General features: G+C 37.8%; 6 protein-coding genes across 6 annotated transcripts; 2 read left to right on the plus strand and 4 right to left on the minus strand.

Annotated features, from left to right (window-relative positions):
* Positions 1–91: 91 nt before the first annotated feature.
* L201_007319 (uncharacterized protein) lies at positions 92–587 on the minus strand (the record flags this gene model as incomplete). The annotated part of the gene is made up of 2 exons (XM_066223027.1): positions 92–316; positions 396–587. 2 exons carry the CDS (start codon positions 585–587, stop codon positions 92–94), a joined length of 417 nt encoding a protein of 138 aa, XP_066079124.1.
* Positions 588–4,438: 3,851 nt separating this feature from the next.
* On the minus strand, positions 4,439–5,629 carry L201_007320 (40S ribosomal protein S4-A; the record flags this gene model as incomplete). The annotated part of the gene is made up of 5 exons (XM_066223028.1): positions 4,439–4,568; positions 4,635–5,034; positions 5,164–5,344; positions 5,421–5,498; positions 5,582–5,629. The coding sequence occupies 5 exons, from the start codon at positions 5,627–5,629 to the stop codon at positions 4,439–4,441; spliced, it is 837 nt and encodes a 278-aa protein (XP_066079125.1).
* A 652-nt stretch (positions 5,630–6,281) lies between these two features.
* On the minus strand, positions 6,282–8,324 carry L201_007321 (uncharacterized protein; the record flags this gene model as incomplete). The annotated part of the gene is made up of 13 exons (XM_066223029.1): positions 6,282–6,356; positions 6,417–6,460; positions 6,527–6,617; positions 6,719–6,739; positions 6,806–6,821; positions 6,885–7,058; positions 7,158–7,255; positions 7,425–7,466; positions 7,542–7,558; positions 7,724–7,779; positions 7,881–7,957; positions 8,075–8,158; positions 8,265–8,324. The coding sequence occupies 13 exons, from the start codon at positions 8,322–8,324 to the stop codon at positions 6,282–6,284; spliced, it is 855 nt and encodes a 284-aa protein (XP_066079126.1).
* A 488-nt stretch (positions 8,325–8,812) lies between these two features.
* Positions 8,813–10,242, plus strand: L201_007322 (uncharacterized protein; the record flags this gene model as incomplete). The annotated part of the gene is made up of 8 exons (XM_066223030.1): positions 8,813–8,875; positions 8,964–9,030; positions 9,106–9,156; positions 9,235–9,554; positions 9,692–9,721; positions 9,794–9,856; positions 9,939–10,008; positions 10,136–10,242. The coding sequence occupies 8 exons, from the start codon at positions 8,813–8,815 to the stop codon at positions 10,240–10,242; spliced, it is 771 nt and encodes a 256-aa protein (XP_066079127.1).
* A 458-nt stretch (positions 10,243–10,700) lies between these two features.
* L201_007323 (mannose-1-phosphate guanyltransferase) lies at positions 10,701–13,349 on the minus strand (the record flags this gene model as incomplete). Its single annotated transcript, XM_066223031.1, has 14 exons — positions 10,701–10,756; positions 10,998–11,034; positions 11,112–11,204; positions 11,269–11,445; positions 11,513–11,616; positions 11,687–11,807; positions 11,914–12,112; positions 12,239–12,341; positions 12,489–12,618; positions 12,774–12,801; positions 12,909–12,916; positions 12,981–13,019; positions 13,190–13,224; positions 13,340–13,349. 14 exons carry the CDS (start codon positions 13,347–13,349, stop codon positions 10,701–10,703), a joined length of 1,140 nt encoding a protein of 379 aa, XP_066079128.1.
* Positions 13,350–13,936: 587 nt separating this feature from the next.
* L201_007324 (uncharacterized protein) lies at positions 13,937–15,048 on the plus strand (the record flags this gene model as incomplete). The annotated part of the gene is made up of 3 exons (XM_066223032.1): positions 13,937–14,131; positions 14,461–14,597; positions 14,769–15,048. The coding sequence occupies 3 exons, from the start codon at positions 13,937–13,939 to the stop codon at positions 15,046–15,048; spliced, it is 612 nt and encodes a 203-aa protein (XP_066079129.1).
* Between the last annotated feature and the right edge of the window lie 1,064 nt (positions 15,049–16,112).

Below are 16,112 nucleotides of genomic sequence, written 5' to 3' on the forward strand. Positions count from 1 at the left end.
CAGATCAAACGATAGCGCGACATTCGATCTTGTATTATTGGATCAAGAGAATACAATGCATCTTCATATAACTGCTGGTTGGTCGTCTTGCTCATGACCCATGTATCTCATCCAGTATGAGCGAAAACTTATCCGCTATTGTTGACCAATCCATCTGCCCCGAAGCGGTTACTGGAGTACCTCTAGTTGCTCTCATCCAAGCAAATTTGTAATCATCCGGTATACGCTTGAATCGAGATATTCTCCAACTGGACAGATCCATTATGTGCGCCTGAAGTAAGGATTTATCTGCAGCACATGCTGGTGTGCTGACACCCTAAAAAAAGAACCGATAATGAAAGCTTCAGCTAACGATTGTAGGGTTCAAGGGGTTCAACGATGTGTCTTGTACTTACTGCTTGGATTGTAGATCCCCACACTTTAGTTGTATTTGTAGCAAAACGAATTGCTAAAGTTGCCAATTCCCTATCGTCTAACAAACAACCATAAATGAAATAAAAATCTGGGGATTTATCACCGGATGTTAACCACAGCTTCAAACAGACCTTGATATGCTGTATAGGATAGGAAGCGTCGTATTTTATCATAAACTGGATTAACCTGTCGTAAAATGTATATTTGTTGGCTATTGAGGGTTGTTCTAGAGGATGACCATATGTAATGTCGAGGAATAATCTAATTATTGAGCTATGCTCTATATCTTCATCGGTAAATTGCACTTCTTGGACTCCTTTTTCGGCAGATTTGCAAGTGGTTATCATATCTCTTAATACTCGACTATTCGAGTGATGATCACCGTAAATCAGTCAGTAGACTTCCCAAAGTTTACCATTCAAGCTTATTTTCGATACATGTGTTTCAAATCACTTACCTAGAGCATCATATAGCTATGAATTCGAAAATGAATATCATTTGAGGAAATCAGGGTGAAATCTGAATCGGCGAAATTGTAATTACAGTCAATGTTGAATCGTTTGGTTGTAGGAACTAAAGATCGATCGTTCATCTTGATTTGAGTGATTTTTATGAAATCAATGGTTTTCCTAAGAATAAGTAATCTCGTAAAACGACCGAGACTAACGTCAGCAGAAGAAAGGAATATATGTACAGATCGTCATCAAACAGGTCAATCTACTCAGGAATGGTGGTAGAATGGAAGATGATCCGTGCGGGACAATAGGATTGAGCTTGTTTGCGACAGTTCGTAGCACCCTATTATCAGTAGATCCTAGCACAAGATGTTTGATCCAGAATGGCCGTCTTGAAGCCCTTACAGTTTCGCAAGTCCTCTACCGTCTGTGATATACCCATTGTTTAGTAAAGCCAAAGCTGAAAGTCTAGTGTAAGAACAAAAATATCAACTTCTCCAGGGCTGAGTTTACTGCACTGCACGTCAAATAAGCGACGCGCGCTGACTGTTACTCCTGAAAATAATCTTCAATTATAAGAGACCTCTACATCACGTTTCAGAGATAAGGAACTATGGCAATATTTCGCTTACACGCATAAGTCTATTCTGAGAATGATAGAGTAAGATCTCGGGTTCATGTACAGATCACATCATATGGAGGTAAGTACGTGATCCCATGTTGCAGTAGACCCAGACGCAAACATGATAGGTCCATAGTAAGGCCTGTCTTCATTCCTCCATGCTTGCTTATATGAAAGATGGCCAATTCCCTGGGATACTCGTATCGTAGGTTCTGGAAAGAAAGATTATACCTAAGTCAATTATCTCGGGCTTTCACGACAGCTGTTTCGGCAATTTTACCTTCACTTTGTATGTTGATTAGACCATACTGTATTCTCAAATGAAGACCAAAAAATATAAGCTTCAATCGATTGAAAATGGGATTATGAATAAAATGCCTTAAAACTAATTTAAATTCTTTGGATTGAGGTATGGTTTAAGTCACTGTATGCGATGTTGAAATGACATATCGTCAAACGAACAGATTTATGCATCGTTCACAACTATAAAAGACGCGCAAATTGAATCAATGTGTATTTGGTCGAATGCGACTTGCGACTAGATTATACCATCTCCCCGATCTCAACTTTGACAATTGCCACACTCGTGAGGTTCTTCTAGAAGCCGAAACCACTTTTCGTCAGTATAGATGAGAAAAGCTCGACCGATTGCAGCGTGGAGAGGGAAACTTACCCATCAACTTGATGATCGACTCATATCTACTACTGATTTTCGCCCAATCGTATAAGATTGACTTCTCACCAGAATTTTCCCTTATAGCCCTTAAGATTGCAAAGAGGTGTTTATGTGTAATTGTCTTGAACCTATTGTAAGAGAATGCGGAGGGTTCCAACGAAGATTCTCCGGGTACTGCAGTGGTGTGCAATTTATGTTCTGGGGATTTGTCGCGCTTTGGTACAACTGTTTAGCTATAGACCATTCCTTAGAGGAGATGCTGATATATCGCAAAGTGGATACCTACTTGTGTTTCGCTATACTCTGCCCACGGAAGTTTCGGGGTATTCTTCAAAGCACTGGCTACCAATTGTGAATTATCAAGTTGACATCCTAGCAAAAAGTATTGGTAGGTAAAGTTTGTAGAACTCCCCGTCCACCAATTGATCAATCTCAGAAGATGACTTTTAGCTAGATCCGCGTCGTACTTCAGAATAAATGATATTAGGGGTTTGTATTTCATGATGTACTCGTCTTGATCCTTCGGCTCATCCATGTTTTTCCCGTATATCAAGTCAAAGAATAGTTTCAATATTTGAGCATTCTCCATTTTTTTGTCAGTCAATTCTACCTGTGCCGTACCAAACACTGTATTGAAATCGGTTTCGGATTTAGGTACCTCTAACATGTCAGCCAATATTGAGCTGATTATGATTGTAAGCTCAACATGTTGTAAATCACTCAAGACATCTGAGACGTACCTGTTGACTTGAAGCATGACTTTGTGTACCTTGAAATGTTCACCATCGCTTGAAATCACAATGATGTCGCTTGGTATTGATGGTAACGCATCGCTATAATCGTGGATAATAGGCTTGATGTCCTTTTGTGAAGCCATTTTAATCTTTTTGTGTCAAAAGTCGATACTGTAGATTGAGTAAGTGGTGATGGAGAAAATGTCCATATAAGTATTTATCTATACAGAAGATATGTGCGGTTTCGTTAACCCAGTAGATAACTCTTGCATTTTCCACCAAAATCCTGCACATAAGTGTGAGCCTGGCATACATGCAGTCTGTACGACGACTCTAGACGTAATCGCTTTTGAGAGTGCGAGACTGCTCAGAGAGCTAGCGGTTGAAACATCCATAATGTGGCACTGTCAGATTACATCTTCGTATGCTGCTCTATCTTCTTTCAACTATAATAGAAAAAGACAATCAAAATCAAAAATCCAGTCAGACTCTATTTGGGTTGGGAAGTTGAGATATGAACTGTATGGGACGAGTAAAACACAACAAATGACTGATTTACCTGTATTTCGTCAGTTATCCAATATCCATTTCTATTATTTTTTAAAGCCAAAGTAGCTAAAATAGGATCTCTCATTTTACAACCTAATAAAAAATAAGAATGACGAGAGAAATTATCTATAGTTGCCCATTGTCTTAAATTGATCAATAAATGACTTTTAGCTATATTGGCTTCATATTTATTGAGAAATAAACATAGAGCTTCATATTTTTGTGTGATTTATTTTGTATTTTTTGGCGGTGTTAATTCGCTTCCATAGATCGAATCTAGAAATAGTTTCATAATTAAAGCTTGCTCAATTCGTTTATCTGTCAATTCCACTTCATTATCATCATCATCAGAAGAGACTGTTTTCGTCGCACATGAAGCTATATTCAGCATTCCTGCGAAAATCACACTGAATTCATATTGTCAATTAGCCGTACTAAATCACATGGTATGTACATTATTGCTAGAACCATCATTTTTGAATCAGCTTACCTGTTTACTTTGAGCATACAACTATGAACCTGAAAACGTTCATTGTCACTTGAAATTATATTAAAGTCACTTGCCATCGAATCGCTGTAATCGTGAATAACGGTTCTTACTGGACATTCTGGTAGTTGTACTTTGCTTGGGGCACAAATGCTAGTCTCTACTTCTATCATAGTTGACATCGTGATTGACAAATGTTATGAAAAACATAGTGAGCAGGGAGCGAGAAGAGAGGATTTTTATATATAAGTACCATTGATATGATAGTTTACTTGACAAGTACAACAGCCAGGAATAGTCAACATATTTGCAACTGTGCACGCAAACAGACGTACTCCTCCGTGAAACCAAGAAGAAACAGGTATGACAACATAGTGTGCAATCTGCGTAATAACGAGCCTTGCGTAACCTCGAACAGTAATTGTATCATAAAAGAAGTCTGCATGCTGAAAAATACAAGCATATTCCCCATCCCAAAAAACTCTGAACCCAATTGCTTTTTTAAGCTTCTTGAGCTCTTTGTCTTCTTCTTTGATCTCTCTCTTCGGCGATAGAAAGCTTAACACCTTTACCTTTAGGTAATGATACTTGAGCTTTAGCACCTTCACCGATAACGAAAATGTTAGAGAGTCTGTGATAAAAGGTTTATATTAGTAAAGAGCATCAAAATGAGATTAAGCAAGACAGCGTAATTTACCTGGTAGCGAAAGTTCTGTCTAAAACATCTTTAACGTGAACGATATCGAAACCACCCAAGTGTCTTTCTTTGTGAACGATAACACCTGATCTACCCATGTTTCTACCACCTGTAACCATGACAACGTTTCCAGGTTCGAATTTGATGTGATCAACGATTTTGTTTTGTACGAAATCGAATTTAACGGTATCGTTAACTTTGATAGATGGATCTGGGTATCTGATGGTTCTACCATCGTGGGAGACAAGGTATGGTACACCTTTAGCACCTAATTGATGCTTCTTTACTTTGAGCAATTTGAAAGTAGCTTCTTCAGGTGTAATTCGGTGGATGGTGAATCGACCTTTGATGTCGTAGAGCAATCGGAAGTGTTCACCTGATTTTTCAATGGTGATGACATCTGTGAGGAAGAGGGATGACGAATCAGTACACGTCAAATTGATAAAAACGAATGCAGATGTTTCATTCATTCCCGTTGTATGAGATAATGAAATAAAGGTTTGACAAAAAGATAGAAAATTTTACTCACCCATGAAACCAGCTGGGAAAGTCTCATCAGTTCTAACTTTACCGTCAACTTTGATGAGTCTTTGTTTTACGATAGCTGTAACCTCTCTACCGGTTAAAGCGTACTTCAATCGGTTTCTAAGGAAAACAGTGAGAGGGAGTGATTCTCTGAGCTTGTGAGGACCGGGAGAAGGGCGAGGAGCCTAACCAGCCAACGAATTTTTTGATAAGTAAAAAATACTTTTTTTTTACCTTTCGTTATACGGCGAGATAACTCACGTAGGTCCCGCCCAACTTGTCGAGCATCCATGAGGATGGTGCTGCCAATCTTTTCAAATGCTTCTTTGGACCTCTACCCTATTATTTCAAAGGTTCAAGTATTATCCAAAGAAGTAGAACGAAGTCAGCTAAACATTCTACGTTGTTTGAAATTACATCACCAGTGTATCAATTCTCATCATCCTCAAACTCCCATGACTTCCTGACATGACAATCTAACATCGACTTCTAAGCAATCATGTTATGTTGAACTCAAGCACTTAAAAATCAAAAATTTTCCGAATTGTGATAATTCCTTCATTTGTGCTATCCTTGTTCTCCTCATGATTGCTGTTGTCTTTGTTGGTGTCGTAGTCCCGGTCGTCGTTGTGAATGATGATGGTTGATGAATATCTATATGACTTACCATTTTTAATACTTGATGTCTAGAAAGAGTGAAAGTAGAAACAACGAGATTCAGATAAAAGCTATAAAGACTTAACTAAACATTCAACATGCAACTGGTCACACATACAGAGAGTGTGAGGAGAGATGCATAGTATCAATTGCTCACGAGGCAATCCCATCCACCCATCACCCTCAGAAGCTCCAGCTAAAAATCCTCGCCTATACAAACTATTAAATCCCGGTAACTTGCCGGGACCAGCCAGATGTGGCATTCATCAGGGTTGGCTTAAACGCCGACACCACGACTTTAACACCGACAAGCGCGACATGTTCAATATTACCGATCTCTTATGCATGCATGACATAACGGATAACTATACCTGTCTGTGTTCGTGACAGCACATGAGTACATAAGTGTGACTGGCCTTGCTTATACCATGCATAGATAATTTACCATTCTAATCTATCCACCGTCTAAGGCTCAATATCGTCGGTAGTATCGTAGAATTCCTTGGCAAACCTTTGTTGCACTTGTAAGCTGGTTTCGTCCTGGAAAGACAAATCACATCAGCCTGTAAGTCGGTTCAGCTACAGTACTTGATGACTTACAGCTGTAGGTGCAATACCTCGAACAGCGAGATATTTCCTTCCAGCTATGGTATATCAAATTGATCAGCGTATGTTCAGAGCTGCGACTGTCAGAAATACACGCAACTCACTGAGTAAATCGCCATCTATATCACCGGAAAGAGTTGAAGTTTTAGGTCCGAACATAACACCACCTGCTTCCCTAAGTATACATATACCGGCCTAAAGAACTTACAATATCAGCTAATGTTCTCGCTGAGCTGCATTGACTGGAGCTTTCAGATTGAGAAGGTGATCTATGAATGAAATACTACGTCACTCACACAGACATCCCATGCCCAACACTTATGAATAGCAAGACCTATGGTTAACCACTTTCGCCTGGTTGAGATTCAAGAATTACTACTTACACCGACTTCCCAGTACCTGATATCATGGAGGGTTATCAGCTATTTTCGAAAATTCTACTGTGAAGAACAGACTACTCACATATCTAAACCACCACTGGCGACAGCAGCGATATTGAGTGCGGCACTACCCATACTTCTAAGCGAATGGCACATCTTTCCACCTAATTCAGGAGCACCAGCTAGAGTTTGGAAAGTTTTGACTTTTGACGGAAGTTGAGGTGCTGATCTTGCTGATCCGTATTCTACGGCGATCCTACCATAATATACACAAAATATATCAATTTATGTACATCCATCACAAACTTTATACGAGACGCGATAGTGGTCGATATTGATTTTTTCAATAACTTACAAAGCACGGCCAAGAGATTGTAGAGGTTTAGATTTCCCTGTAATAGGTAATTTGGTCTTTCTATTCAAATATGCTCCTTTACCTTTTGCAGCGGAGTACTATATTCAGGAATCATCGTCAGTATTCCAAAAGACGAAGTTCGAGCAAGACAGAGATTGTTCGGAAATAGTCAATCATTCAAAAATGAAGCTCGAAAGCGAAGATGATACTTGCAAGTTGGTCCAAGAAAGGATTATATATTACCCCCACGACAGGCACACCACCTACCGCTAAACCGATCGAGGTAGCAACCATTGGGAAACCATGGATCTGCACACATATATTCAGTATTTAACATTTTACATATCCAAATGACGGGCGAAAGCTTTATTAATCGATACTCACAAAATTGGTAGTTCCGTCTATGGGACTGGGATACCAGCGACCAATTTAGCTTTTTCCCCATGGATACTGTCGTCGTGTATCTACAGATAGAACTATAACTTACTCGACTAATGAGAGTTGGCGTTGTTAGTCAGGATCAGCTTTATGAGAGTAGTTCATGTTATTCCTAAGAAGTAACTTACCAATCCAAGTGGGTTCATCAGTAATCTTTTGTCCTTTAAAAGTTTCTTCTCCAATACTATATAAACCAGCTTTGTTAACCTTACCCTCACGCGAATGGTCAGACTAATTTGTTTATGAGACAGCCGATCCCAGGTTGTTTGGTAACTGTATACTTACAATTGATGATCAGGATAAGTCTCCTTAATTTTCTTAGTTATGAAGTCTTCCACCGCTTTGTCCACTTCAGTAACCAGCTATGATGACTACGTATCAGCTTCATCACATTGGCAAAGATTTAACGTAGGAAGGTAACGTGTATTCTTTGATCATATAATTTCTTTATACACTATAAATGGAAAGACCTAACTCACATCTACACTATTAGCCTTTTCATCTTCGTTAGCTGATTCAGAAGAGAATCGTCTTTGTTGACCTGATCGAATGAGTTCACCGGCCTAAGGTTGGACAATCAATAAGTCAACGAGATCTTGGATATTGATTGTTTTTCAGGAATCAGAGCTTAGAAACATTCATGTGCTTCTGAGGATATGCTTGACGTACCTCTAAAGCGAGATTTATTGTAAACTCTAAGATTGAGTCAAGGTCAAGTTGCGAAGACATTTCTATCAGTTGGATCCTTTATGGTATTGTTGAGATTTATGATTGTAAGACTGTGCACTGTTGAAGTTTCTCAGAACCGACTTGGTACAGTCATCAGTTTTCTGTGCTCAAGTGTTGAAAAGAGATAGATATTCTTTCCCATAAACGTTGAATATACTGTAGCATTCCTTGTTGTTGTCGCGGTTGTAACGGTTGTATCGATGACGATAACATCCCATCGGACCGAAGCTGAAACACCGGCTTAAGCTTAGAGACCCAGGAGAGATATTCGCGTGGTGTTAAGCCCTGCGACACGTGTCTTCATTCGACCGATAGAGCCCGAATATTGTAGATTGTAGATTGTAAATGCCATCATAGCCTAAGATTATTAAAGAATGATCAGAAAATATGGATGAATTGATCCTTAACAACACAATTTTCATTACTTTGTAGTCTGCTGGGTATATAGTCTAGTGTGCACATCATCCAACAAAGTCAAACAATTCAAAATGCCACCTAAAGGAGGAAACGCAAAGAAAGAATCTGGACGAGCTAAGAAAGCTGAAAACGAGGTATGTGTTTGTTGTTATATTAATCATTTTGTAAAAAGCTGGGATTGGATCAAAGAGTAATTAATTGACTTTCCCAATTTATACACAGGAGAAGAAAGGTAAAGCTGCTGCTGCTGTTAAAGAAGCTAAAGAAGCTGAGGATTGGAAATCTGGAGGTAAAGCAATTAGCTAGAGTATTACAATATAAGTTGGATGTTGTAGCTGATTTCTTTAATTCAATTCACTTTCAGCTAAGAATAACTCAAAAGCTGATGCAGCATCACAAAAAGCAGCTGAAGCAGGTGAGTCTAGGGTTGTATAAAATATTGTGATTATATCATAAGATAACTGACAAAATATCTTTGATGAATTGTTATTAGCACGTAAGAAAGCAGAGAAAGAAGCTTTATTAGCAGCTGAAGAAGCTTCTTTACCTTCTAAATCAACTAAATCAGCACCAAAAGCTGGTGCGGGTGGTGGTGGTGGAATAAAAAAGAAATCAGGTGGAGATGGAATAATCAAAATGGGTAGTGGTATAGCAGGTTACGGATTAAATGATCCTTTAGGTCATAGAAAAGCTAAAAATGAATTTGGTGAATTAGAAGAAACTCCTGAATTATCTGCTCAAGGTATAGATGAAATGTTAGAAGCTATGGAATTGGTTAATCAAAAAACTGATAAAGCTTCTTTGGGTGCTAAAGTGAGTATAAATAGTTTTGGTCTGATATATTGTTTCTTCAATTTACTATGATACGAAATACCACTTATATCAGATACAAGTGTATATATAGATAGTATTCAGCTAATTCTGTCATTTTGTGAATATTTACTTTATAGGCTGCTATTTCCATTGACGCTCATCCCGAAGTAAGTTAGCTGGAAACCTGATATAAAATAGTTAAGCCAAGTAAGCTCAACATCAACTTTTGCCACATATAGAGACGTTTCAAAGCTGCTTTCGAAGCATATTACGAACGTGAATTACCTATTTTGAAAGAAGAAGTGAGTTCAATTGGTCTCCTCACTCGTTTCTTTATCCAAAGTGCTCAGCTAATAAAATAAACGTCCATTTACGAATGATCAGCATAAAGGTTTAAGATTAAATCAAATGCGTGATATAATTTACAAACAATTCCAAAAATCACCTGAAAATCGTGAGTTACATTTTTATACTTCTATATGGTATTATTTCATTCGCTTTTGAGGAAATAATACAATAAGAAGTGAAAAACCTTACTAACTAATCATTCTTATAATATAAACTTTTCTCTTGATATAAAGCATTCAATCAAGAAAAAATCAAATATAACGCAACAAAAGATGAAAAAGTTGAAGCATTACAAAATATCATTAATGCTAAAGAAGCTAAATATAAAGTACAAAATTAAGGCTTCCCTCCCTGTGTCGCTTTTTTTTTTCAAGTTTGTCATGGTAAAGAAAAACATATATATTCGTTTCTGGATGATCACTATTCAATCCCCTTTTTTAAGAATTATATTTCCGATTCAAGACACACAAGACACAGGCATACACAATCAGTCTTATCGTAATGAAATACAGGAAATATCAAGAGGTACCTTAAAGAAATAGGAGACAGAAATTTAGTATAATTAAAACCATGATACAATGAATCAAGATAAAAAACTCATTCCATAGATTCTAGATTGTACATTCTTATACACTAGCACAAAGTAGTCATGCATTCTGCTCGATATATTAGTGAAAACCGTCCTAAATTCCGAAAGAATTATGTTCTCATTATTTTACACCTGTTGAAGTATAGCTACTTCGCCGACTGTACAATCAGGTAGATGCTTTCGTATAAAAAGATGATGGACTAATCAAATCAATAAAGAAGTATGACTCTATCATGTTGCATGGCATAAAAACCCCTTTCTAAAACTGAAAATTCAAGATTGATGATATATATGTTATGTAGAAATTCCCTAAATTACCTCCTTTCTCAAAGAGAGGGTATTTCGGATCTTGAGTGGAAGAATAGAGAGTGATAAGAGGATATGTGATGGCAGGGTACATGGGGATGCATCTGGTATAGGGAATGTGGATAAAAGCGATTCTGTAGTATGGTGATCTGATCAGCTTGTCTGCCATACAGAAGAAGGCCTTTCCACCTGAAACTTACACATAACAATTCGAGGTTCTGTAATTGATGTTGAAATCTGCGTAATTACTGAGTTGTTAGCTCTACCCTCGACGTAGTGGAGTCACACCAGCTGAGATGAGCCTGTCCACTTACACTTTTATGTGGTAAAACTGAAGCACCATTAACGTATAATTCATCTTTAATTGTTACATCGTCACCAAGTACTGTGATGTTCTCGACTCGAGTCTAAGCAAGTTATATGTATGTTAGCGAATTGGAAGTTTTTACGGTCCGTGGACAGCTGGCTTACCCATCGTCCAACATTTGAATTCCATCCAACAATTGAGTTTGCAATCCAAGCGTGATCCCTTACTGTAGCGTTTGATAAGATAACACATCGCTGTAATCGTACACCTGGACCAATCTTGGCATCTGGACCGATGACTACATTAGGACCAATGACGGCTGTAGGGTCGATTTCGGCGGACTACCATGAAAGGCAGTATAAATTAGCTGAAATGAGCCTTTTCAAGCTTGCTAACATTGTGACCTACAGGATCTACCAATACGTTCCCTCCATATACCCATTTGTTTTGTTTAGGATCAGTAAGAAGAGGTGAGTGGGTAGCAGTAAGGTGAGAAAGGTAAAGACATGTACCTGAACAGTGAAATGAACAACGTAAGTTAGAGATGAGCTAATTTAGTCTTATCCTAGACACCTAGCTCACCAGACAAGTAATCTTTTGGTTGACCAACGTCCATCCAGAAACCAGGAAGATCGAAGGAGTGTAATTGTTGATCAGCAGCGATAGCAGGGAACACTTCTTTCTCGATGGATGTAGGTTGGAGCTAAAAAGTGAATTGTGAGGTCAGCTTGAAGCCCTCTTTTAATATGAGTAACAAAATCCTTGCAAGAACCGTGGAGTCCATAAGGATTAGGGTTTCTTCAACTTACCTGAATTCTATCCAAAACACTTGGGTTGAAGATATAGATACCGGCGTTAATTCTGTTTCCAACGAATTCAACTGGTTTTTCTACGAATCGGTCAATGACCGTTGATCCAGGTTTTGTAACTACCACACCGTATGCTGATGGTTCGGCTACTTTGGTTACCATAATCGAACCTTCACATCCATGTGCAATGTGGAAATCTCTATTATAGAGATGAGAAGGGTGTCAGTTAAGTGAAACGGGCCAAGGAGATCGTGCTTGTTCGATTAAATATAGCGATCTTGTGTAAATGGAAGATTGCCGTCTTAGCTGAACCTTCGGAACTCACCTGAATGCCTCGAAGGGGTAGACACATGTGACATCAGAGTTCAAAACGAAGAAAGGTGAATCATCTTTACCGAGGATTTCTCGTGCAAGAGCGAGAGGACCGGCTAATAGAAGTACAAAATAAGATCAGCGCTGTGTAAACGTTTCTGGCATATGGTTATACAATATAAGGAACCAGGTGAGGGGTGAGGATAAAACACATCGGAAGGACAAGAAAAGACAACGTGTCAGAGACGGATCGAAATACGCACCTGTACCTAAAGGTTCAGTTTCTACTGAGAAATGAATGTTGATACCGAATTCTTCTTCAGTCTTTTTAAGGACTGATACCATTACTTCCGGTCGGTAGTTGACGGCAAGTACGATATCTTTTACACCGGCCTATATAGAGCAAGCAAGGGATATTTGGCGAAGGGGGACCGAATCATGCAGTTGATGGAGCGTGATTTGGAAATGGTAAATAAACAGATGGAGAGAGCAAAACAATATCAGCATATTTGCCAGTCAAATTGCATCGTCCAGAAAATTGAACATACCTTGACAAGAGCTTCGATCTGGTGTAAGCTGTATGCCAGTGACACATATACCAAGCGTCAGCGGCCATTCGTATAAACCATGATCCACGTTCATTCCAATATAATATAAAGAAGACAGAAGAATGTCGTGCTCACATCATAGCCTGGAGAAGAGGAGCCACAAGAATTAGCTTATATCTTTGAGATCAGAAGCATCAGCCAACTCACCTTGTTACAGAACTCTACAAGAGGTTTGGGCCATGATAACTAAACGTATATAACATCCTTATCAGCTCCCATATCCTCTTTCATGAAATTTACATAATTTTGCGGAATTTATCAGATATACGCGTCAAATGATAAGACCTTTTACGCGTTCCAACATGTCTCGTTGAAGTACGCTGTATTGTACAGATTCAAGGAAGGCGACAACTTACTGTTAAAGGTCTAAGTCTAGTACCGAAACCACCGACTAATATAAGAGCGTATATATTGAAAGCGAGTTAGCCTAAACCCCGTTGTGTCTAACATCGTAACTCTTTCGGCTGGAGGGTTTCAAGGTGAAGAATAAAAAGGACATAGAAAACTTATCTTCATTTTGAGATGTTTTTCAATTTTAAGAAAAGGAATGTAAAGAAGTTAGAAATTAAGCAAAAAAGAAGTGGATAAAGTCAATTTGAAGAAGAGTTAAGAGTGGAATGTAAAAAGATCCAAGCTTAGAGAATGAGCAATTGATCTAGACTTTATCGAGGTAGTAGCGACGAGACAAGCCAAGGTGAAAGAGCCGAATAGTGGTTGACACGTTGGTATACTTGAATTTTATTTATTGACGGTTTCGGTATGGGATATGTATGGTGTAACAGTAGTAGTAGTCGCGCGCGGTAATGGCGTCGGACAGAATAGTAAAATAATTCAGGGTAAATTCAGCCTATTTTGCGGATGAAGATACACGTGTTTACCATGGATATCTGTTTGTACTTAGAAGAATTGATTTTATTAGTTTTTATCCCAGAACTGGTGATAGTATTATTTTGATTTTTCATGCAGGAGGACTTGAATTTTCAAGTGATCGTCTAAACGTTTGGTGAATTTCTAATTGAGATAAATAATTTTACATACATACAACAACATACATATCATATACCCCTTAAGACCTTTAATACAATAGAAGAAATCAAGTCAAGATGCGTATCGAGAAATGTTATTTCTGCTCTACCAACGTATACCCAGGTCATGGTACAATGTTTGTTAGAAATGATGCTAAAACATTCAGATTTTGTTCTTCAAAATGTCATAAAAACTTTAAAATGAAGAGAAATCCAAGAAAAGTTAGATGGACAAAAGCTTTCAGAAGAGCAAATGGTAAAGAAATGGTTGTTGTGAGTTATTTTTCATTCACTTTTGATTTTTGTTTAAACGGGATTATCTACTGTTATTTATACCTCTGGGGGGGTGAAGGGTTATTTGGCCACTGCGATGTGTAATATGTGGTTTTAGAATCAGCTTAAGATATTACCATATATCCCAGCGTTGTGTTTTGATATCCTATCCTTCACATTTCTCATCCTGCAATTGTTGAATGACATTGGGGAATCTCTATGGCTTGATGTCCTATTTAATCATCTGTCCTTCTGGTTTCTATCAAATTTCCGACACGACATCTCTCTTAAAGCACGACAATAGCTAACCATAACTTTTCATATTATAGGACACAACATTCGAATTCGAGAAACGAAGAAATGTACCTGTACGATACGACCGAGAATTGGTTGCTACTACACTTAAAGCTATGGAAAGAGTTGCAGAAATTAAAGCTAAGAGAGAGAAGGCATTCTGGAAAAACAGGTACGTATATTTTGCACGGATCTTTTCGTGCTCACTATGTTCTATCGTCATAACCTATTATGATATTATTCCTTTCCTTTTCTTGACATAATGGATCTACGGCAATGTAAAATCCTAATTAATCACAATTTGATGTAATACTAATAATTCAATTTTGATTTCCTTCTACAGAATGTCCGGTAACGCAGCTAAAAATGCAAGAGATGCAGCATTATCAATTGAAAAACATATTGAACTTGTACAACCTAGAACATCAACCATTAAATCAGTTGCAGGATTGGAAGAAAAAGAAAAAATCAGAGAAAAAATCAAAGTACGTGCAGCAGGAAGAAAAGCTATGGCATTACAACAAATTGAAAAAGGTAGTAGTAGTAGTAAATCAAAAAAGAAGGAAAGTAGATTAATTCCTTCTGAAGGAGCTGGTATGGGTATGGGTATGAATGTTGATTAGGTTAGGTTAAATCAGATAATCAGCAAGTTATACTGTTCGGTTTCTTTCAAATCATCTTTTTAGATATTTTATATGTTGTATATTAGAATTTTTGTTTTTCTGAATATCACCGTACTTGTCATTCATTCTCACCTAAATTAGAGAGAAGCAAGAACAAGGAGTGATTTGTTATGACATTTTTTATGCCTTTTATACCTTTCTCAAGTGCACTCTCTAGCCCATTTACTCAAATTTTCCTGCAATTTCAGTCTTTCACTCCTTCTTCACAACATATATCTTAGAATAGCAGTATTGGATGTAGATTTGACTTTTGACTTGTGATCACAGTTTCAAGATTGATCATAACCAACTATATATAAATTGATGTGCATCTCTTATAGCTCAGATGCCACATTCATGGTTTAGTAACACCAGCAGGTAGTTCTCGCCCATGTCCTGTATTTCGGATTATGCATGCGTTTCCTCTTTGATCCTTAATTTTCTTTTCTTCGTCCTTCTCTGCCTCTATGTACTTTGTACCTTACAATAATAAAGGTTTAATTACCCTTCAATAATGACCCGGTAAAAATGAAGAGAAAGTCAGTAACGGAAGATTCAAGCTTTTTACCCTGAAAATATGGTCTATGGGATGTGTTTTTCTTTTTTCTTTGGATTGTTGTTGTTTTGTTTGGTCCCCTTCTTATGTTCCTTCTCCGCGTCGTCTTTATGCCTTTTACTTCAGGTAATTTACTGGGGGCAAATCTAACGAGTAATGATCTTTTGTTTGTAAAAGGTATAACAAAACGCTTGGACATCAGAAAAGAGGATTCTTGGCTTTTTTTACTTTTATCACTCTGCACATATACATACGGTATTAACATATCTGTGTAAAACGCAAAAAAGAATAAAGTACCTTGTTATTACCTTACTTTAACTCATCTCATTTCATTTCCTTCAATCTCTTCGTTGATATTAGACTGTCAAAATCGATAGACCTTTCCTCCACAATCTACACAATACAATTGCTCACTTTAGTCTTTCATTACACTCTTGCTACTTCTAACTTCTAGTATACAACGCACGAG

Source organism: Kwoniella dendrophila, chromosome 10 (assembly GCF_036810415.1).
Source record: "Kwoniella dendrophila CBS 6074 chromosome 10, complete sequence".
In the NCBI taxonomy this organism is placed as follows: Eukaryota; Fungi; Basidiomycota; class Tremellomycetes; order Tremellales; family Cryptococcaceae; genus Kwoniella; species Kwoniella dendrophila.